The sequence below is a fragment of the Emydura macquarii genome, unplaced genomic scaffold (genome assembly GCF_026122565.2).
Source record: "Emydura macquarii macquarii isolate MOO-44397 ecotype Brisbane River unplaced genomic scaffold, CSIRO-AGI_Emac_v2 contig_2205, whole genome shotgun sequence".
NCBI lineage: Eukaryota > Metazoa > Chordata > Testudines > Chelidae > Emydura > Emydura macquarii.
In genome coordinates, this window is record NW_027132342.1 from 22106689 (window position 1) to 22130013 (window position 23325).

The 23325-nt window shown below is 37.8% G+C and overlaps 1 protein-coding gene across 9 annotated transcripts in view; it reads right to left on the reverse strand.

The window, feature by feature from the left end:
• Positions 1-23325, reverse strand: part of CNOT4 (CCR4-NOT transcription complex subunit 4) — a 139709-nt gene that overhangs the window by 15078 nt on the left and 101306 nt on the right. For 4 of the 9 annotated variants that reach the window (XM_067559707.1, XM_067559706.1, XM_067559711.1 and 1 more), the window contains exons 5-11: positions 23039-23140; positions 22330-22455; positions 19839-19972; positions 15650-15805; positions 11949-12006; positions 11361-11610; positions 8714-9211 (exon numbers count right to left, since the gene is read on the reverse strand). In XM_067559707.1, coding sequence (XP_067415808.1) covers positions 8714-9211; positions 11361-11610; positions 11949-12006; positions 15650-15805; positions 19839-19972; positions 22330-22455; positions 23039-23140 — 1324 coding nt within the window. The remainder of the gene's footprint in view (positions 1-8713; positions 9212-11360; positions 11611-11948; positions 12007-15649; positions 15806-19838; positions 19973-22329; positions 22456-23038; positions 23141-23325) is intronic. The other 5 variants (XM_067559713.1, XM_067559710.1, XM_067559712.1 and 2 more) reach the window with 3 other exon arrangements.

A 23325-nucleotide genomic window follows, 5' to 3' on the forward strand; every position in this document is an offset into this window, starting at 1 on the left:
AGGAAGGGGGTTGTTTAAAAAGATACCTATGCCTACAAGTAATTGAACTTTGAATACAACTTAGTATCTTTTTCCCCAACACAAGAATCCAGTATTGAGGAAAGGGATCAAATTTGCTTATACTGAAACAAGTCAGATAGAATATAAAGATCTTTGTGTGAAATCAGGTTTACAAATTAAGTTACCTGATTACGGTACCTCTTTTTTAAAAAAAACCCTGCAGATAGCAAAAAGCCATGTTCTATTCAGAAATACTTTCATGGAAACGTGCAGTTGTGCAGAAAGCTCATCAGAGTTTGGCCATCAGCACTTGTTGCCAGTTAGGTTCTAGCTGAAATTTAGGATATTTGTTTTGACCAGAAAAATTTTATAGTAATTTTGGGCTATCAGTAATGAGAAAACATCTTTCTCAGAGATATTGCTGCAGTCAACCTGTTGAAGCGTGCATACTAATAGTCCTCTGGTTTAAAAGGGAAGCAGTGGCAGTGAGTTTTCCATGAGAAGTCTCAACTTTTGACCTCTTCTTAGTCTATCCAAGGTCAAATCTGTCTAAGCCTTGTAGTGTGTGCCAACTGTTCTACTGTTGATATTTGTTTCTTTTAGATTGATTTACAAGGTAAGTTGTACATTTTGGAATTTTACTTTGTGAGTTTTAAAAATGTGCAAGAGGAGCTCCAAAAAACGGAAGTGTTTTTTACCCAAAAAGGAAGTGCAAACTTTCCCCACCACTAGGGATGGGAATTGAGTACAATCTATTTTAATGAAACACCTGGCTCCTCTGGTGTAACTATCATGAAGGATGACGCACTGATAAAGTGGGAAGTTAGTCATATGAACCAACTATCCATTATAAAGTGAAACAGACAGCTAAAAGCCACAAGATATAACCTTTGGTCAAACTGGTGGATCTGAATGCAAACCAACAGCCTATAGAAGGAAGTCAACTCTTACCCAATCCTCTGAGACAGTGGTTCTCAACCAGGGGTATGCATACCCATGAGAGTATGCAGAGGTCTTCCAAGGGGTATATCAACTCATCTAGATATTGGCCTAGTTTTACAACAGGTGCAGAAAAAGCACTAATGACATCAATATTAATAAAAATTTCATACAATTATTTGTTTGCTGTTCTATACACTGAATAGTATAGTAATAGCACAATATTTATATTCCAATTTATTTATTTTATAATTATATGGTAAAAATGAGAAAATAAGCAATTTTTCAATAGTGTGCTGTGACACTTTTGTGTTTTTGTGTTCGATTTTGTAAGCAAGTAGTTTTTAAGTGAAGTGAAACTTAGGGTATTCAAAACTAATCAGAGTTCTGAAAGGGGTACAGTCGAGAAACACTTCTATGAGAAATTCATTTTCACCAGTAAAATATTTATTTCCATCCTAGGTATGTTATTGAGGTTAGAAGTCCTCTGAAGTTGTTGCAGTTAAGGGAGAAAAGGTTGGCTCCTTAAAAGTTCTTGAAACATTTTAAAAGCTTTTCTAATTTCGTAAGTTAAAAACACTCAAAACATTTTGAAAATATGGAACCTCAATGTTACTATTGGTGCTGCTGTACGAGTTAGTTCATCAGGGTAGGAGAGTTCAGTTTGGAAGTTTCCTAAAACTTGCAAATGCCTAAAGGAAAGTCCTATAGATTAGCACACTGATAGTTATACAGTAAACTTGATTAGGAATAGCATCTTTCACAGAACTGTATCTGAAATACAGTAGAGATAAATACAATTACAAAGTTAACAGCAAAGGGAAGAGCTCAAATGAGATTTTAAAACAGGCAGAGAAACAATGAGATTGTTCCAGATGGCAGAAGCTTTGGAGAAAGTTCTTGAACAAACACATGACTTTCTTTTTCAACATTTTGTTACTTAGTAAATGAGTAGAGGGAGCAGATGGAGAGTAGAGACACAACATTGAAGAGGCAGAATGAAACAAGTCTGTGGAGGATTTTTTTTGTTTTTTTTTTGTTTTTTTTTTTAAACACAAGGCAATGTCAGTCCAGGCTCTGAAATTAATAGGGAGCCTGGATATATGCTTAGAGATCTTTTCAATTTACACGTCTTGGAGCATAAACAGGAACCTGAGAAACTCTAGAAGGAGTTACAGTATTCACAAAGCAAGATAAAGATTTCTGCAGAGGTGGCATCAAGGTGGCAACAAGGGTACACAGAAGCAGTGTTATGAAAGTGACAATAGGCAAATTTGTGGATAAAGGGTATATGGGGAGTTCAAAATCAAGTGAATGCCATGGTTATGGGAACTGAAGGCAGCATGAAGTTTAAAATTTGTCCCACAGAAACACTTGACTGACATTTAAGTGAAAGATTAATCCATACGTGTATATGGTGAGATAAAAGACTTGACAAATAGTGGTCATTTAAAGGATATAATATACAAAAACAATTATGAACTAGTACTGAGCTCAATGGAATTCATGTCTAACACTATGGGACAGATAAGACTAAAAAAATCCCAGACAACTGGTTATAAGTGGATTTACCATCTACTATGCATTGTGCTGAACCAGCTGAAACATTTATCAGGATAGAAGTGACAGAGAAGGAGGGAAATAAAGGGCTTAGAACCAAGATCTATGTTTCATTAGGAAGAATCACCAGAGTGGTTTTATAGGAGGAAGGACCACAATGAAAAGAAACCAGATACCTGAACAGTTACAGAGACTATTTAAGAGGACAAAGTCAATCAGTGTCAAGGGCTACACAGAGGGCGAGACAAACTTTTGCTGATGAACACTGAACACACAGACACTACTAGGTAATGGTCATAGTGAAAACTGAATTACAAATAGTTGAGGCTATTGTGCAAAACAGTTTGAACATTGTGTTGCTTTCAATTATTTTGCTGAGAAAGAAGGGTTAAACTGGCCAAGATTTTCAAAACTGAATAGTGATCTTGGGTGCCAATCTGGCACCTTAATTTCAGACAGTGGGTGCTCACTTTCTGAAAATGAGGCCCTTTTAAGATGTCAAGTTGGACACCCAAAATCACTACTCACTTTTGAAAGTTTTGGCCCATATGGTGCTTAGAGGATGTCATGGTCAGAGAAAGGCTTAAGAAAGGGTGGGAGTTGGGAAGGTATTAGGAGAAAAAATAATTGCTGATAAATGGTAGTGGTGCAAGCAATGCTGCTGACACAAGACCAAATGACAAGAAAGAATGCCAAGTAAACAGGTAGTTTTCCTTGAAGTACTATGTCAGAAGGGTGAAAGAAGTGAATGGAGTGAAATGTCTGACAGTATTACAAGTTTGGCCAGTCACATTAAAGGTGGATGCAGATTCTTTGCACAAGGTGAGGTGAACATAACAGCCATACTGGGTCAGACCCAGGGTCCATCTAGCCCAGTACCCTGTCTCCCAACAGTACCCAAGCTAGGTGCTTCAGAGGGAATGAACAGAACAGATAGTCATCAGTTGATCCATCCAGCAGCCCTTTCCCAGGGTGAAAAGATGAAAATATTAAATTGAGTGAGGCACTAGAGAACATGCAAACAGAGTGGTCAGTTGGAGTGAGAGACTTGAAAAGAGAGCTGCTGCTATTAAGTCATATGGTCATGGAGAAACAGACAGGATAGTACTTACTACATTGCTCTTTTCACCATCAAAGCACTTTACAACACACTTGATACATCCCTGCAAGATAGGCAAGTATCCCCATTTTACAGGTGGGAAACTGAAGCAGAATCATCACGTGATTTGCCCAAGACCACAGAGAGTCTGTGTCAGAAGCTATACTAGAATTTAAGAGTTCTTGGCTCCCAGGACTTCACTCAAAACATACCACCACCAATGCCTTGCTCTGTATAGGCTCTAGGGATGTAGAAGGACTCAATCATGAGATACACAAGTGACAAGGTCAGAGGGGTAAAGGCCAATTAGGTAGAAGGATTCCTAACTAAAAGGAGGGCTAGACTTGAGTGTGAAGGCATTCAGTTAGAAAGTCTGAAAATTGCATATCAATGCAGAAGAGAGTCTCTTCTATGATTGAGTACACCACTTCCTCCCATGATCTGAGTCATGGGAATTCAAGGAAGGAGACAGCAGAGGTCAACATCTTAGTAAAACAGTGATGCTAATAGCTCACTGCCTGAAGTGAGGTAGCAGATAAAGAGATTTCATGTTCAGCATAAATCTGATCGATCTGATGAGATTCCACCTGACACAAATGGTGAAAGAAGGCAGACTGATAAATCTTTCAGATGCGGAGTGTTGCATTAAAAAAGAAACACCAAATAAGAATGTGAGACTGATATAATCATCTGCTTTGCCCTCTCTGTTCTAGATAATTCTACTTTAGAGGCCTGAAGCAAACAGGCAAGGATGCACTTTTGTAAGCCATCATCTTGGTTATGTAGTAATAGCAGTGTAGAGAGTTGTGTGGCGTTCAACGTTATTAAAAACTGAAGTGTGAGTGAACTAAATGGGGGTGGGGTGCTTTTTTAAACAGGCTTTATTTTTCTATTTACAAAGTGCTCCTATCTGTCAGGTTGTGTGTATGTACAAGAGATTTGTTATCAAGCTAAACAGCTCTGATGTCAACAAGTGATTTCAACTATAATAATCTACAATTTATACAATCTATTATACAATGTATACAATATAATCTACAATCTATAATTCAACTAATAAGTGATACAACTATATCCAAGCAAAAGTCTGAGACAATTCTGGCACCAGGCCCTGAAGGTGACTGACTATGACCAACATTCCAGAAGCAAGGGCTCTCAAAAGTCTACCTACACATTCTCCAAATCTAGGGGCTTAGCAAAAACTGACCAAGATGATTCAACTGTCATAATAGTATCCAGAAAAGCAGGTATGTCCGTAAGTTTTCTATAGTCATAAATCATACTGTTCTGCAATATATTAACACAAAATTAAAATATGTACAGTAGAATAATGTCTTCCAACCACTTCCATCCCCAGACGAGAAATGTTAATCAGCCTATCTAAATGTGACCATGAAAACCCTTGCAATCAGAAGAAATAATATCTAGAATAGTTAGTCTAGCCAACTGAAAAATATGGATATTAATTTTAGAATCACAGCAAGAGGACCGAGGGAAATGGTTAAATGGTGTTTTAGAGTACATTTGTACTCAGTGAACATTCCAGTTACAAGTATTTATGTATACTAAGCAAGAGTATGGAACCAATTGCCTAATGAAGTATTTAAACGTTTGTAATTAGAAACACAGTGGCCTTATTACCATTTCATTCATGAATCACATATGAATGAGCATAGAGTCTGCTTTGTGTCACTTCATCAGGGAAACGGTTATCAAATGCACTTTTGATTTTTTTCTTAAGGTGTGTCCTATAAACATTTTGATCGTGCAGAGCTACGAGTGTCCCTCCCTCTATGTTACTGGGCATCACAAACAGGTCTTTTGTGGTTATAGGATTGCGAAGTAAAGCAAGTAATTCTGTTATGGACTAAAAGGAGGTAATTTTGGACACCATATAAATTTTAACACAAATAAAATATTAATGAATACCAATGTAAAATGTTTTTAAAGTATTCTCTCCCTTTGTAACCTTAAAAAGGAACTCTAACGGTTAAAACAGAATATTTGAAATAGCCACACTCTATGGCACTAAGTATCTCTTCATGCACAACTATAGCACCAAAGTATCAGCAATTTAATTAGCTAAACCTCCCCAAATATTTTGCAGTGAAATTAGCCAATCACAGGACTGAAGCAAACAGTATGCTGACTTCAAACCATGAAGTTTTGTGAGGCTCTTCTAATCAAGTTTATTTACATATACATATATTAAAAAAATGTTGAAAATGGCTGGGTCAGTAGACAGGCAAGTTAGCTGGATGATGGTTGGAAGGTTCAGATGCGCTCTCTCTTTCTAAACACTAGTCCAGGATTTTTGCTTGGTAAATTTTACTAATCCTGAAAGCATTTATTTCTAACTACTGATCCATGGAAGTATTCAGCTTACCTATAGCCATAGTGTAGACAAGACTCGAGGAGCGTCTTGTATTTTTAGCACCACGTCAGTAAAATGCTGGATGCTGTTGGAGCCCTTTCTTAAATACTACCACTGATGACACAAGTGAGAACTTTTCCCTAGTCACAGTTTCAATGTTTCTTTTTGCCTGACTAAACAGAACTCTATGTATATTACTCAATTCACTTTTTTTTGCACTGCTAAATGAGTTTACCACACATCTCATGCAAGACCCTGTTAGCGTATCAGTTACAGCCCCCTAGTGTCAACACAGCCTTAAAGACCTAGTCTACACAGATTTTAGTATTGGTGCAATTGTCTGTTAGGGCTGTGATTTTACCGATATAGTTATACTAGTACAATCCCCCAGTATGGATGCAGTTATCCACATAAAGGTGCCTTATGCTGTAATCACTTATTCTCCTTCCCATATGGAATGTAAAACTACAACCACACTAAAGGGGTCATACTATTTTAAATATACCAGTAGTGTGCGCGTAGACAAGCCCAAAGAAAGAAAGTTATCACATGAAAAGGTAACAGTAATTTTGTAGAAAAGCCTGAATATCAAAAACCTATCTGAAATGACAGCTCTATCGGAAAAGATGTGTTCTAAAAGGTCAACATGCCATGGGAAAACACAGGAAGAAATGTTAGTGTACTTCCTATCTTTCAGGAATTATTTTATATTTCATTAGCACCTAGGAGCCCCCAGCCATTGACTAGGACCCCAACTGTGCAAGGTGCCATACAAACAGAACAAATCCATAAAATAAAAATCCATAATCCAACAAAATGACCTACTTGTACTTATGTTAATTTTGGATCAGAGAAAAACAGACTAGCCAATGCATCCATACAGAAGACACTCCCCTCTGAAGGAGTTTATCAAAACCACCCTGGATGTAGGTTGCTGGAGAGCAAACGGACTTGCCAGACAACCTGCAATATTTTCTGTAAGAAGTGTTCAAAGCTAGCATGAAGGAACTTTTCATAGATACATTACAGCAGATATTTTATATTTTCTATACTTTCAAAAATAATTTTAAGATTAATTGATTCTAATGGTTACATACTGAGAGAAAACATTGATGTTTAAGGATATTTCTGTCCTTTTAAAACAGATGGTAAAAAGTGTAAGTGTAAGTGACTATATACTAGTCATGGGCACAAAGATCCTTAGGGCCCTTCCTCCAGCCAAGAAGGATACATAAGTCTTGGGCAGCACAAAAAGGGAAAACAGTATGACCAGAAGGCAATTAAATGATGTGATTTTAAGAATGAGCTTGCAAACCCATCTTGACAGAATCAAAAGCCTTATTGCAAAGCAGAGATCATCATATTTGCAACACCAAAGAATATTTTAACCATAATGACTCAAGATATTTAATCTTAATCCTGCTATTGGTCCCTTGAACTAGCAGCTTTTGGACTGGCCCAGGATAAAATACATCAAGTCAAAGAAATCAGAATAATTTTCAGTGTTTGAAAGCGCAAATACATTTGATCTAATTTAGTGACAAGTGAGATCTATTTGCATTCTTAGGTTGTAAGTGTAAATACCTTAATGAATAAGCAAAAAATTAGGAGCCCTCGTTTACCTTAAAGTTTTTTGTTTTTTTTAAACGTAGAGTTAATTGATGACCATTTGTTCCAGGCTACAAATGTTTGTTTTACCTGGAAAGCCTAGGAAAAAGTATGGAAATGCTAGGGTTCTGGCAAGGATTCTGAGGACAAAGTGGAAAGAAGAAATGGCCAAAAATTAGCTTCTGCACTTGAGTAGCAAAAATTTCTGAGTCCACTTGCCTTTAGATTTTCTTAATCATTGCAACATGTTTCTCCAAAACGCCAAAAGAAAATAATAGTGGCAATGTCTCAAGGAGCAGCTTTCTTCAGCCCGTGACTGTAAACAGCTTAGGAGAGCTTCTCTTCCTTAAGTTGCTAGTCATCTTGAATACAAAATTCCATATAAATATTTTTTTCCTGGAAAACACCTGTTGAGGCCAAATTATTAAAGGAGGCTTGGGAGTACAAGATGAGCGCCAAATCCCAGAAGTGAACCAGACCAACGTTCTGGCTATTTAGCCCTCCAGTTGCAATGTTTGTTGCAATATCCCATCAATCCAGCCATGATCCAGAACTGGCCTGCTTTCTCTTGGGACATCAAAGATTGCACATAAAACAATAAAACCATTTGGAGTGCAGAAATCAATAGCATGGAGTGTTAATTATGAAGCTTGTTTTGGTGGTTGCATATGGAACGGAACAATCCAGCCAAGACAGCTGGCAGGTGGCTTTACCCCATACACTCGCAAAGAATTTTTGCACATCTTTTTAAAACTTGGATCGGCACCTGCATGTTGATACTGGAGTTTGATTGGAAATCCAAGGCCTACTCTTCTTTTACGTTTTCATGGAAAGCCGGAGCCTGGCAAGACTGAAGAACTGAAATACCAATCTTATTTGAAATGAAATAATTGGGCATAAGATACTCCACCTTCCTTATAAAGCTCAATGTTACAAGGCTAAACATCCAATTAAACCTTCTGAAAAAATGAAAGGGCCCATTTAAAACAATGTTCCCCAAAAATAATCCCAGGATGACAGTCACAGTAGCATTTTAGCACTGGTAGCTGGCTATCCCCCTCTTCCCACCCTGGCTCAGAGAAGCTGAAGGCATGAATCAGGTGATACATTCATGGCTGCCTTGATTCACCTACCTGATATAGGGATCCCTCCCAGACCTGTGCTGTGTTGTGGTGGGAGATTCAAGTCCAAGAAATTACTATTTGAGGTGGGATTTGCTGTGTGGGTCAAGTGCATGATGCTATTGCGTGGGAAGGCCATCCAAGGATAGCGAGCTGCTTGGCCTGGAAAACTGAAGGAGTTGTAAACTGCTCGGTGCTGTTGAAACTGCGGGAACCTCTGTGGCAAGACTGGAAAGGTGTTACTGAGAGAGTTGGCATTTGAGGGCGCTGCAGGATGCAGGAATCCAGACCCTGACCCTTTGGCGGTTGTAGTGTGCGGGGAAGGGTTCTGAAGAGATGTGGGCGAGAGGGAAGGCTGGTCTTGGACTGACAGTTCCTTCTCAATCAGGTCTGCTAAGGCTTTGCGGGTGATATCGAAGGGATCAAACCCTAAGTCATCCTCTTGCTGTTTGGAGGAGCCAAACCCAAATGCTGCTTGCCAGTCTGTAGAGGAGGATACTGGGATGGTTTCTGTTGGAGAAGAAGAGGGATGACATTTAACATTTGAATTAATCTCACCTCCTTAGTCTTAAGAGAAAATCTTATTGTTGCATAGTTTTCAGATCCAATACTATTAAACGTCAACATTCAGTCGCCTTTCATATTGACACATTTCTGAGACACTGCCCGAAAGACATTTGGTATTTAACAGCCCATCATATCTCACCCCACTACAAATTAATTAGGAATTTGGGGCAATTTAAGACAGTGCATAGAGGACTGATTTCAATGCATGATCCAGCAGAAACAGTCCAACCTGCAAAAAAGAAAGCCCCTACCAAATAAATTTCTTTAAGAGCAAAGAACAGAAATATAGAATGACTAAACAGGTGCTTGCATAGATTGTACTTTGAGTTTATACTAGTAAAAATTTGACTAATGCATTACTCAGTGAAAAAGTGACAAAGTAAAAATCCCTTAGTCTTCTTAAATAAATGTGCTCTTAAATTCTATATTCTGCTTTCAGTTCTAATGTTGTACTTCAGGGCTACTATGTAACAATTTTGTAGGAAGGAGGAAGATTTGGCCTCTTGTATTTCTCAAAAGTAGTATTGACGACTTCTGAGCCACCCTAGAAAATACCTTGCAGAGTATAAACAAAATCAAATGACCCAAATGAGTAAAATATGCACCTTGATATACAAAGAAATTGAAGAAAAAAGCTGTACTGTACATTTTGATAAGTACTTTGAAGCACTGCTGTGAACATGAGTTATGAAAAAACATCCTTGCATATTCATTTCCTTTGTGTGTATAGAATTCATCCTATTGTTTATGTTTTTAAAACACTAAATTCATAATCTCCGTGAACATTGGGAGCTGTCATTCAGTTTTTGGAGAAAGTATAAGACAAGTTGCTGGAGACAAAGATTCTGAGCCAACAAGTCCCCTTCTATAAGGCAGTATTACAAATGATCATTTGCATTGTCTTCCTCTGTTGGGAGAGAGAAGCTGGAATCAACTGCTTAGAGGAGTACCACGCCACTGTATGAGGAGACTGGAGAAATTATGGAAATTGCTCTGCACATCATTTCTCAGAAGACTAGATTCTAAAACTTCCACTTTTGCCTCTAATATGAGAATTGTGGGATGAAAAAGACAGTATGCATGAGGAAAGTAGATCTTCCATATTTAAACTTAAGCGGCAACACAATCCACAAAGCACATCTGACAGCAGTGGAAACCCTTGGAAACAGGATCTATGTTGCCTGGGAGTTCACCTTCCAATGTTGTTTATTCCTTACATGAAGTCAATCTCCAATACCAATAATTTCCTTAGTATTAATTTTGAGGCAAAAAGGCTTATGACTTCTGGTGGGGAGTAAAAGTAAAAAATATATTAACTCAAGCAAAAAGCATTCTGATCTTGAAAGAATGTACTTGGTAATAGATATCTTTCATTTACCAGAGGATGTAAGAGGCAGAATTCTCTAAAGTATCTTGCAGATTCCTATGGAACATCTATGTGCCATTAACCACTGGACACTTGATACCACCACTGGGTATGTGTAATTTCAGTTGATGTACCTGATACAGCACAATACCCCATTCCTGTGAATAGATATTCACAAAAATCATGCAGTGACTGTAGTTGGCCCTAATATCTTTGACACTTTCAGAATGAGTGATTGTGTATTCAAACACTGGTCAAAAATACTTTAAGACTAGACTAGCTTGGATAACCATAAGCAAAAAACTCTAATAACCCCTTCACTAAATATAACTACAAACCAGTGCATGCTAGATCTTCAGATTATAATGCAAATATGGCTTGGGTGTATACCTATATTACTCATACCTCTATGTTGCTCTGTTATTTTAACCACAAAAAAATTTGAATATGCATTCAACACTAAGAGCTGTAATAAACTGTACTTATAGCAATGAATGCCACTGCACTAGAGGCTGTGGTAATTCCAGCAAGCAGTTGGAATGTTGAGAAGAGTTATTTCTTGGTAAGCATTATGTAAACATGAATTCACTTGACTATCAAATGTAATTAAAATGGTCAGAAAAAATTCAAGGGGTAAGTTCTAGGTTTGCAAATTCCGTATTATTTCAGCCATAAATTGCAAAAATAAATGACCCTCCCCCCTCCACCTTAACCAGGCTTTCATACCTGATGTGAAGAGGCTCTGGGGTTCTGGTGCTGTAGGCCAGTCATTGGAAGTCTGCGGAGAGCTGGGGAAAGTGGGGAGTCCGCTTGGGATGGGGTTGGGGTGCCGGAAGTTGTCTGAGAAGAGCGACTGTGACTCTGTTACAGCCCCTTCAAAGGGAGACCGTGCACTGTGATTGGATGAACTGATGGGTATGACTGTATTGGGTTTTGATAAACCAGGTGGTGGTGAAGGTGTGTCACTGTTTGATATCTGGTTGCAAGGGAAAACAAGACAGAATAAATAAAATATGTATATTTAGACTAAAGTTGTTCTTTAGTAAAGCATTTTAAAATTCAGTTTGAAGACTAGAGAAATTCAGATTAAATTAAGATTAGTTCTGTGAACTCACAGTTTAAATGTCAAACAAATGAGCCAGAAGCAGCCCATTTTTGGATCAAAGACATTTAAAATTAGTTGACAGTTATCAAAAGAAACTAACATGTCACACTGATATTCCACAAAACGTGTGTTTTGCGAAATAAAGGTTGTAACTGAGCTTCAAAACAAATACAATTGACATTTACGTAACATTGGCTTTTTGGCCATACCTGCTGTGAGTTGTCACCATTTCCTATACTGAGAGCATCTGAAGGTTTGTCGATAGGGCTGGAGAAAGGGGAGGAAAAATTTCAAGTAAGATATATGCAACCATCAGAATAACCAAAGTGAACATTAGAAGTTGGTTTATTTTGTGGTATAAACTCCTGGAACAGAAACTGCCCCAAACTGATTTCAAGAGATTTGGAAGGAAAGTCCATTTATTGTTTGAGGACTTTCTTAAATCAAAAGTGTTCCAATTTTTTGATTTGCCAAGTTTTAGTTTTTGGCAATAGAGGTGTATTTCATACACTCTATTCTGCTTGTGCATAGTTCTACTGAGCAACCCACGGGAAAGTTTTAAGGCATACAAGAATCCTGCCCTCTAGGCCATTCATAAAACAGGATTCTTGTACTATTGCAGTACTCTATCCATCTGCAATCCCAAAATTGTTATCTTTCAATTCTGCCTGCTCCATCTGTACAAAACAATTCAGTACCATGGGTTTGTTACTGAGATGCACAAAACTTAGTTTCCCCTGCCACCCCACATGTATTTAGTGCTTATAAAAGGTATTAGATTGACTGCCTTGAAGACTGATATCCTTCATCTATTGAGAGAGACACAGACAAGGCAGTGGCAGTTCAAGCTTCCCAGAATGGCTTGTCACTGGTGCTTCAGCTTTGACCTGGACAACTACTAAGGTGAGAGGGAGTTCAGTCTCCAGACTCAGAAAATTTGACAAGAGGCAAGGTCTAAAAACAGAAGAGAAATGCAGAGAAAAATGAAAAACAAAGATAGAGAAGGACATAAGTGCCACCTCAGAATCCTATTTACTAGAAACAACACAAAGCTCTTTGAAACATCACTGCAGCCATTCTAAGAGAGTCTGACAGGTATTTAGCAGACCGGAATGCTCTGAATTCCATGCTAGCCTAGGGCTTCAGTGTAGGTCCAGATGCAAAAGTTCTGTAAATTTAGGCTATGACACATGTACAGCTGATCTATCCCTGCACAGCAAAGGCCTGTACAAGCATCACACTGTACAGACCTAAATGCTTGCCTCTCCGAGAAAGAATGTCAGGAGTAACAAAGAACTTTAGAATATTACATTTTTATAAGAAACCCACAGTTCAATACAGGTCAAATTACAAAAAAACGTATTTGGAGCAAAAGTAATTCCTATTAACGATGAATTATTTTACTTGGGTGCAGCCTTCTGGATCCTAGCCAGTTATCAAAATATTCTGTGGGTGTCAAGTTTGGGTCCTTATTATTGTACAAGGCCACTTGGCTGACTAAGAAACACCATCATTTAAGAGTTAGTTCTAACTTTTAAAACTTAATCAGAGCATAGGACTTGGGTAAAAGCAATTTCTGTGCATAAGCACATTGGTTAAACCTTACATCAAAGATTAGAACTGGGCCTCAAGTACTTAAAAAAATTTAGGAGGACAAAAGTCAAATAGGAACAGATACACCCCTAGGTTTGTTTGGGTTTGGGTTTTTTTTGCCTTCCTCTGCAGAATGGGGCCCGGGTCATTTGCAGGCTTGAACTAGTGTAAATGGTGGATTCTCTGTAAATTGAATTATTTAAATCACAATTTTAGGACTTCAGTAACTCAGCCAGAGGTTATGGGTCTATTACAAGAGTGAGTGGGTGAGATTCTGTGGCCTACAATGTGCAGGAGGTCAGACTACATGATCATGATGGTACCTTCTGACCTTAAAGTCTGAGTCTATATGGAAGATCACTATTCCAAGGTAGTCCACTTAATTATTTCTTGTTCATCTATGAAGCAAAATCAAATTTTTAACTTATCCTGTTCACATTTTGAACAGAGATTTATGACTAGGGCTAATACATATTTACAGCACAAGAATTCTGTTGCAAACTCTTTACTAATGGCTTGTTTACACAGACACATGCAGGAAAATTCATCCCAATTAAATAAAGGTGTGAATTTGAAGTGGTTTAAATATATTGCATTAAACCCATATGAAAACCTTCATTCAGAAGTAAACTGACCTTATTTCACTTTAACTTCAAAGTGAATTAAGCTACGCTAAACCGAATTAAGGCCACTAATTCTGAACAACAGCATCCACACAGGGATTTAATACAGTTTTAACTAATCTGCTTCAAATTCACACCTTCTGTTAATTTAGATTAACATTCCTGTATGTCCTTGTGTAGGAAAATCCTAAATATTTAGTGCTTTTTGGCAGGAAAAAAAAATGTTTACATGGCATTTAATCCTACAAAGAAGTTGACAATAATAGTATTATTGCATCCTGAAGCAAGTACACTATGACTATGACACAGACACTATGAAGCAAGTACACTATTGAGAGGCAAAAACAGATTATATTGTGGATCTATATGAAGGGACTAAGTGTATGAAAAGGTTTTTTACAAGCTATAGTTACAACCCCATCAATAAACTAGACTCATTATCAATTGGTCCCTGTACTCTAATAATTTCACTTATGTACTGCATTCCATGCAGAAAGATCCCAAAACAGCCAATAATATACTTGCCCACCACTGAAATTGAGTCAGAACCGGAGTGAAACATAGCAACTGTTTAGCAGCACACAGCAATAAGTGACTGGAAGTGAAGAACATCAGAATTAACTGAAACTGGAGGGGAAATTTTAGAAGCAGAATTACTTTGTTGGAATTTGCCCAAGACACCTATATTAACACTCCTACTCTTGGGTGAAGTGTCATAGGATTTCTGATCACAAGCGAGGATAACTCCTCTTACATTTCAACCAAAAGGTGGCACCTTCAATAGTGAAATTCCCTTTATCATCATGCTAAGGTTCTGTTTCAATACTGACCCAAACGGAAGAATAGCTACTGAATCAGCACCACCACTTCTGTGATACTCTGGGTTTTCCTTTGTCTTCTCCCATCTAAGATATGGATTAGCCCAACCCAGTTTAGCCCAAGAGATCTAGTGGAATCACAGCCTGTGGTGGTATGATTGCAAGATCTAGCAAAATCTGCCCAACTATGTTTATGATGAAATCCAATATCAACAGTACTACAGAGAAATGCAGAGGCCCCTGAAAGAGGAAAAGCCAGTTAACAGAATGTAGGGAAATGGTCAAATAAGTGGATGAGACTCCTCGACACAAAGGAATTTCAGCTGATTATGATGCCCTGCCATTCATGCTAGTGTACCAAAAAAACCAAAACAGAAAACCCTGAATATTGTGGCTAAGTTTCTAGAACACATCAAGGTTGAAGAGATGAAAGTAAATATTCAGTATTACAACATTTACCTTTTTGGTTATCGTAAGCCAACTTTTCAAAAGTCATCAACTAAAAGCCTCCTAATGCACTACAAGAATTATACTTTTCTTGAAGAACTTTTGAAGTTGTTCATAGATGTGGGGGACTTATCTCTGGCTAGGACATGCCTAGAGTGGGCAGCTGCTACACAAGCTTCTTATGTACCTTCATCCTTACCTGCACCATCACCTATTATCTTAGCCCTGGTATTTTCTGAAACTGCCAATCATGCCGTGTTTTTTTTGACATGGAATAGAGGCTAGGCTGAGCCCAAACTAGTTTCTATGCAGGACCTGATCCAGTTTTGAATCCAGCTCTCCAACCAGAGAGGCCGGAGAATCATCCCTCCACACCAATAAGTGAGAGAGAAAGCAAGCTAGCTAAAGTATAAAAGGCAGCACAATTACCCGAAATCTGAGTCTGGACCATCTGGAGTCATGTGTTCTGGGTCTGTGCCATTTTCTAATATAGGAGGCGTTTTCCTGTGTTCCATTGTTAAACCGTTGGCTGATTTACTTGAACTCTGTAATGATGGCCAGGCATCTTTGTTATTACTGTTGGGTCTGGAAAAAGGCAAGAGTAAAAAAAGAAGAGTTCAAGTTATGAAGAAAGTGTTTTAAAAAAATTTAAATACTGAGGAAATGAATCCTCATGCCAGACAGTCCATAGGAATGGAATTATCTGGGCATATCTTTCAAATAGATTTTAAATGTTGATGGGTAAAAAGGCTCCTCAAGAGAGAAGATTGGAGGAAACAGAGTTCCACCCATTGATTAGATAACTGGATCGCCTACACTGGAGTCCACACTTGTCCAATTGTAAAATATCCATTTAGGCAGCTTCAAGAACCAAAACCCATGGCCTTGCTTTCAGTTAAAGCTTCTTCACTGAATCTCTGAAGTATTTAGCAGTTTTATAAACAGTGATTACTTTTTCTCCTCCCCCCCCCAGAAGATCTTCTACATCCTACCATATCCCGGAGGATTTTCCCAGGCTGGCCTGAGAGCTGAAATTGAATTTGGCTGCCTGCATGATGGTCCACAGCACCATCACCAGACCATCAGGTTAGCCACACCAGCACGCTTTAAAGCAGTCTGTCCAAGTTACTGCCCAGTTCACGTCTTTTAATCTAAAACCTTCATGATTGCCTCTAAAAAACTGAAGTAGAGTTTGCACCATGAAATGTATCTCATCTGGAAGAATGACTTCAGAGAGGGTAGTCAAAGTGGACGTTAGTTACTGCGGCAGGGAATTACATCCCTAAACAATATTTCAGGCAGTTTCTATGTGTCTATTTGTACGTATTTATATAATATGGATGTCATCAGCTAATATCACAATACAAAACCTATTCATTTCTATCCCCCTTCATTTTTTCCTATTGTTCTTACCCACTTTAGAAAACAGCATCCTATTTAAAGCAAGTGACCACATAGTGTGCAAGTGCTTCATCCTAAAAAGGCATACACTAAAAGCTACTGAGTCTTTTTACACACCCTCTTTCTGATTTCTCTTCATAACAGACTTATTGCATGTCCAAGCATTCATTCCACATCTACAGGTGGATTTAATAAGTTCTTAGTTGGGACCAGAAAGATTCCTAGGACTCTTTAGTGATAATATTGCTTCCCAAATTCCTATTCGGGCACAATATTTTATTATAATCCTGGCTATCCCCAGACCTCAGCTGATATTGTAAGATTTACTATTTTGTCTCCATCTACTGTTTTCTCTTTGTGGGTTAATTCCTACATACATCTAAGTTAGGTCAAATCTTTCATTTGTGCATACAACTCATCTTAGTTCTCTACACCTTTGAGAGAAGAAGTTAAATATGGCACCCTATCAGCTCCCTCTCTCCAAGTTGAGAATCAATTATTTATATTACATCTCATCTGATGTCAGGATTAAAACTTTTCTTTTGCTCTTGTACCATTCTATCCTGATGAAAGACTAATTTTCAACCCAGAAATGTTTTAAAGTGCTCATGAAAGCTAAAGGCTGCCAAAGAGCTGTTCTCCATAAATAATCCCTCATCCCATGTGCTAGTGACAAAGATTTTTAGTGTTATAAGGAAGCATCAATCTTTTTGGTCCATTAAAAACAAGTTTGAGGAAAGAGGCAGGGGAGAAAAAAAAAAAAAAAGAAGAGGACCAGAACTGTCTAATCAGCCCATTGATATCAGCACCCTATTTTTCCCTATATTTTAAGTGAATACAACTGTCATTACTTCTACTACATAACTATAGAACGTTGTGCTGGTAGGTACTTTTTACATACACTCTACAGCATTTGCCTTTCACACAAATGAGGGGAATAATCGTGTGAAGAGGGACTTTCAGACTGGAACAAACTTGGAAAAAGAGAACGTTTATACAAAATTTTCTTGCCCAGTAATTATGTTCTCTATTATTACTGCAGGCTTACATTTGAACATATATTTCTCAGAGCTCCATTTCTGCTTGACCCCTCAATGAAATCCTAACACCCGAGAGTTACGAGAATGATTGTTAAATTGTTGATTCAGATGTAGAATCTAACAGGGGAAAGACAGTAGCATATCAAAGAATCAGACGAAATGAGAAGCTCATTATAAGCAGAAAATTGTGAAGGAGTTAGGCCTTTAAATATTAGTCTATAGTTCAATCAGCTCTCAAACTACATAGTCATGTCTGATGACTATTTGAATGGAGACCTCCAACTTCTTCATTCCTGAAAAGACACTGGCAATTCAGATGATGCTGTCCACCATCCCACATCAGTACTGAACCAGTTCCCCACTGCGGTTATACCATTCAGATGAAATAATAAATTGAAGTTCAGTCCACTTGAAATCGTTGAAGTATCTCATGGTATTTTTCACGAGTGCCAGGATGTTAGCCCTGGGACCTGGCCAGATTCGAATGCTCATAATTGCTTTCCAACTACCTGAATTCCTGCAGTAGTTTCAGATGGAACAATTCTTTACTTCCTGTTCTGTATCATCTTGTGCTGGGATCCCATCAGGTTTCAAGTTAAACAGAACTGGTTCAGACCTTGGATGTTAAACCATTAACACCTGAATATTGCACAAGTGGTTATTTTGGTTTACTGGGTTGCACTCTTCCCTCCAAGTTAGTATTGAACCAAAGCCTCAAGGCATGGCAAAAGGTATCAGTGTTTCAGATGAGAAACCTGGAGATCCTGATCGCTTGCAGTCATTAAAGATTATGACACTTCCTGTAAGAGTAGGGAAAGATAGTCCTAGTCTCCTAGTCAGATTCCAACTCTGGTAGACAAACTATCCAAACTCCCCTGGATGTTTCCTTTTGATACAGTTTTCTTCACTTTCTTGCTTAAGCTGTTATGCAGTGTTGTTGCCACAATTAATTTCAGTAGTGGGTGAACAGGTCCACAAAAAAAAAAAACTGATCCTGAATCAAAAGTCCTATAGGAAATGTAAGGCACATTTTAAAAGTTTACCCCCAGTATGAAAGTCCCTTCTTGAATGGAAAATAGTTAATAGTTCCCATTTGTCCATCTTTAATTTAACATGTTTAGCAAACATACAGGCTAATTGTTTTAGCTTTTGATTAGTTTTTTGTATGGTTGTACATTACTGGATGAAAAAACTGTTAGGAGGTGGCTTTTGGAAAGGAGACCACAGCTGAAAAAATATTTAGTAACAAGCAGTAATGGGAAGACAGACGAAAAGAAAGACAGTTATGATTCAAATATTTAACTAAGACCACCATTGTATATTTCACACCATATGCCCTTTTCCCACTCAAAGATAAAGGCAAAGGTGAAAGTTCAACTGCTTCACTTTGAACTTCCCAGATTTTTAGGGTTTGTCTATACTTAAAATGCTGCAGCAATGCAAGGCCGTGCCACAGTAGCGCGTCAGTAAAGATGCTACCTCAGCTGATGGGAGGGGCTCTCCCATTAGCATGGGTTCTCCACCTTCCAAAGAGGTAGCAGTAACTAGATCAACAGGAGAATTCTCCCATTGACCTAACGCTATCTACACCAGGAGCTAGGTCGGTGTAACTGCGTCACTCAGAGAGATGGATTTTTCATACCCCTGAGATACCTAATTTCCTAGTGTAGACCAGGCCTTAGTCTGTGCTCCAATCTTAACATTAAAGCATGTTAAGTATTAACTAAAATGTTAATTAAGTGTTTGGACACTTCAGACATGGTGACAGCAGAGACTACCCTCTTATCACAAAGCAAATGCCACAATAATTATAATTACAAGCATTTGCTGCTTAACAATATTCCCTGAATTGCATTAATGTTATTGCAATAATTACGAAAACATTAAATAAAACCCTTCTGATATCTGCTTCAAAACGATGACAACTTGTTTGGAGTCATTGTGGTACAAGAAAGGGACTCCTTTCATTTATCAAATAAGACTCAGCATATGTTATGACTAGAATGAAGTACTGTATATTCCTACACGTACACATGAGGGAAAATTTGAGATGGAACATTCCATGTCTTCCATCTTAAACAACAAGCATTGGGTAAGATGGGAGAGAAGACAAGGAATTTTAATAGAAATAGTTTTAAAAGGAAAGCGTTGTCAGCCAGTCTAGCATCAGTACTTACACATCATACCTCTGCAGTGCTGTCACTTTGTTCTTGTTCTTGTCAACTGTACCCGTAGACAGCTGGAGGAAGTTGGGGTTTAGTTTGTACAATTCTTGCAGTAGTTTCTGTTCATATTCCTGGTGTTTGCCCGCCTGGGGAAAGAGTTAAAATTTTCAATGCAACCTGAGTTGATGTGCATATTCTCCCCCTATAAAGCATAATATGTGAAATATCTTGGGGCTCAAAGCTAGAAGGCTTTGCTTGGTTCATTAATATGAAGAATGGGCTCCCAATTTTGCAATCAAAAGGCTATTCCTAGGAGTCAAAGGTTCACACTCCCAGATACACTCAACCAGCTGAATTTGCCAAATTGCTCATTTTTAAATGTGAAATTCACTCTCTCTTTTGGTGCCTTTTAAAGCAGAAAATCAATTTACTGCAACCTTCCTAAGACTTATTCTCCAGTTCAAGCAAAAACTTTATTTGGACTGCAGTCCAAATAAAGTAAGTTTCCAAGAAAAATGTGTCGTCTGTATTTTATATTTCCTTAACGTATAGTAAGCTGTCCAGAGTGAAGAAAGACAGTCTCTTCATTTCAAAGAGTTTCTTTGCTGTTGTAAACAATTCTGCAATTCTAGGACTATTTCAAAAGCATCATACAGCTGTCAATAGGGTAAGCAAATGCACTCTGGTTAGTGACACAGGTTGTTCAATACAGAAATGGATTTCTGTATAGCAAAGTCCTGCAGGAAGATGGACACTGCTTTCAGAAACTGGGGAGAGATTTCTAAGCCTGAATTAGCCATGCTGAGCAGAATGGATTTCTGGGTAGGGAAGGGGATGAGATTCTTTCAATTCAGGTCCATCCTTTTGGTATTCCTAGAACATTAGGATGTTTTATTTAAAGTTCACTCAAAATCTAATGCAGAGTAACTTTTTCTATGTTTTATTTTTTGAGAGAAGGCAATTAAGAATGATAGTTGAAATAGGGTTAGATTGAATATTAAAACATTTTGCCTTTTCTCTCTTCTGATAACCAAAGCCTTCCAAATTTGAAGAAAAAATTTTGTAGTAGGTCTTGAGTTAGATTGGTTACAATGTAATATTATATGCAAGTTAAATATATTTCAATTTACAAGACAATTTTCAAATTAAATCTAAAGTTGTAAAATGCTAACAGTTAATTTAAAACTCCCAGTCACTTGTGTGCAGTGACCCTCAACACTATGATAGGCACTTTAGAAACAGAAGCAACAAGACCTCCCTTAAAATTACAGTTACATCATTACACCAGTATCAAGTGTTCATTACACCTTTAATACTGATTTTGTAAATAATGTTATGAAATGGTATGTCTAAGGGCACACCTACACAGTAATGCATACTATGGGGGTGCGATTTCTAAAGCACTCAAGCACATTGCACACTAATTGGTCCATGTAGACCCAGCTGGTGTGCACTAAACATTCCCTAGTGAACTTTAACATAGTACTGTTTCAAACAGTAGTACATTAAAGTGCACTAGGAAACTAAGTTGCACCAGTGCACTTTAGAAATCTCCCCCTCCCCCCAATACACATTGACATCCCGTGTAGTCAGCCCTCAGTTATACCCATCAGGGTAAAAAAATCAAATACAATTAAACTATTAATGACAGTGCCAAGTCATCCCAGAAATACAGTACAGTACTATATTACAACTCAAAAAATAATCTTTAGCCTTACACTTTTAAAACAGAAGTAGTATTGCTTCTCATTTTAAACCATTCTCAAACCTTCATACAAAACCAAAAAGTACCAGGGGAAAAAGCTGTCTTTTGTTTACTTACCTTACTGAGGCTCATTTAAACCAGTACTGATTATTCATCCCACTTCCACTAAGTATCATATTTAAATCAGAGTTAGAGGCCTTATATACCTCTTCAGTAGCACAAGACATTAGAGAAATCTCCAAAGTAAGCGAAGTTAAAAAAAAATTATACTCAGTTCTTAGGACACTAATACATTATTCTGATCCATACTCAAAAGGCATGGTTGCATCATGGACTTCTCAGAGAAGTGCTTTTATATAGGGGTTGGAACCTAGTATTTGGTTAATGCATCCTAACCTACAGATATATTAGGCGCTAATAAATTACCCTCAGAACATCTTAATAGTCTTCCAAATGCTTAGCACCCATTTCGTGAGAGACAGTAGGAAATATATTCTGCTGTTTAAGGTTATATAAAAAACCTCTATCCCATAATTGTCTTACAAACCTTTATCTACCTACTATTCGGAAGCCTCCTTTTGAGCATGTAAAAGCAGCACATTTATTGTAAATTTAGCTTATTTCACACCACCAGAGCCCAATTTGCTCAGTATCTTTTTGAGTAAAAAAAAGATAAAAGTTTTGCCATGAAAATATTCAAAAGCTGGCTACACTACACTTTTATATAAGTCATACAAAGGGGAAAAAAAAAAGAGACATTTATGCCACAGTTTAGGGTTCTCCTTTCTGTGCATCTACCTGCATCTCCTCTTTTGTGAAACTGGCTGCTTCGTCCCCCAGCTCATGTAGATACATACAGTCAGGTTTTGGACACTGCATGTTCTTTAGGAAATAACTGCAGTATTTTGTTGTGCCTAAAGATGCCTGAAGGAGAAAGGAAAGTGAGACTGAGTAGCTGAGGTAAGCACGAAAAGCTAGAAGCCACATTTAACGTACAAACCTCCCTCCTACCCCCTGGTTTAACTGCAGTCAGACGACAATGTACCTTCATAAAAACGAGAGTACATTAAAACAAGTTTTTGATATCTAAATAGGATATCAGTAACATGAGAGACTCATATCCAGGGTCTAGATAATCAGAATGTACTTCAAAATCAATTTTCATCACATCAGAATAGAAGCAAGCAAAATCAAACATGGGTAGAGACTTACTTTTATGTTTATAAAGGTAGGGCCAGAGAAAAAAAATCTCAATTACAAGATGGTATTTTCTGAGTTAATCCCCTATTCACTTCTGGGCCCTCCCACAAAACACTAGGCACAAGAGCTCAAATTCAAGACACCTGAGTTCTATAACCAGCTCTACTGGTTTACATAAATACCGTGTCTAACTGGATGTTTTTATTGAGTAATATACGAACATATGTGAAAGTAACAGATTTTTAGAATCTGAACTAGATGTTAATGTCCTTGCATGTGCAAATCACAGAATGCAAAACAATACTACCTTAAGTGTTCTGCCATCTACCACCACGTTATTAACGCACTGTATGGCTCTGAGAGCATCTTCTGATCGGATGTAGGTTACATATGCACTTGCACTCGGACCCTAGAAAGAAAGAATTCCACACTGTTTAATTCTTTCTGGTTAAATATTAAATTACCTTTTAAAAAAAGTTACTCCTTTTAAAAAAAAGTTATTACTATGTGGCTAAATTCAAGACTACACATTTAACAAGGTTTAAAATTACATGTGTTTTAAATCAAACAATTCATGCACTTGAAATGTAGTAA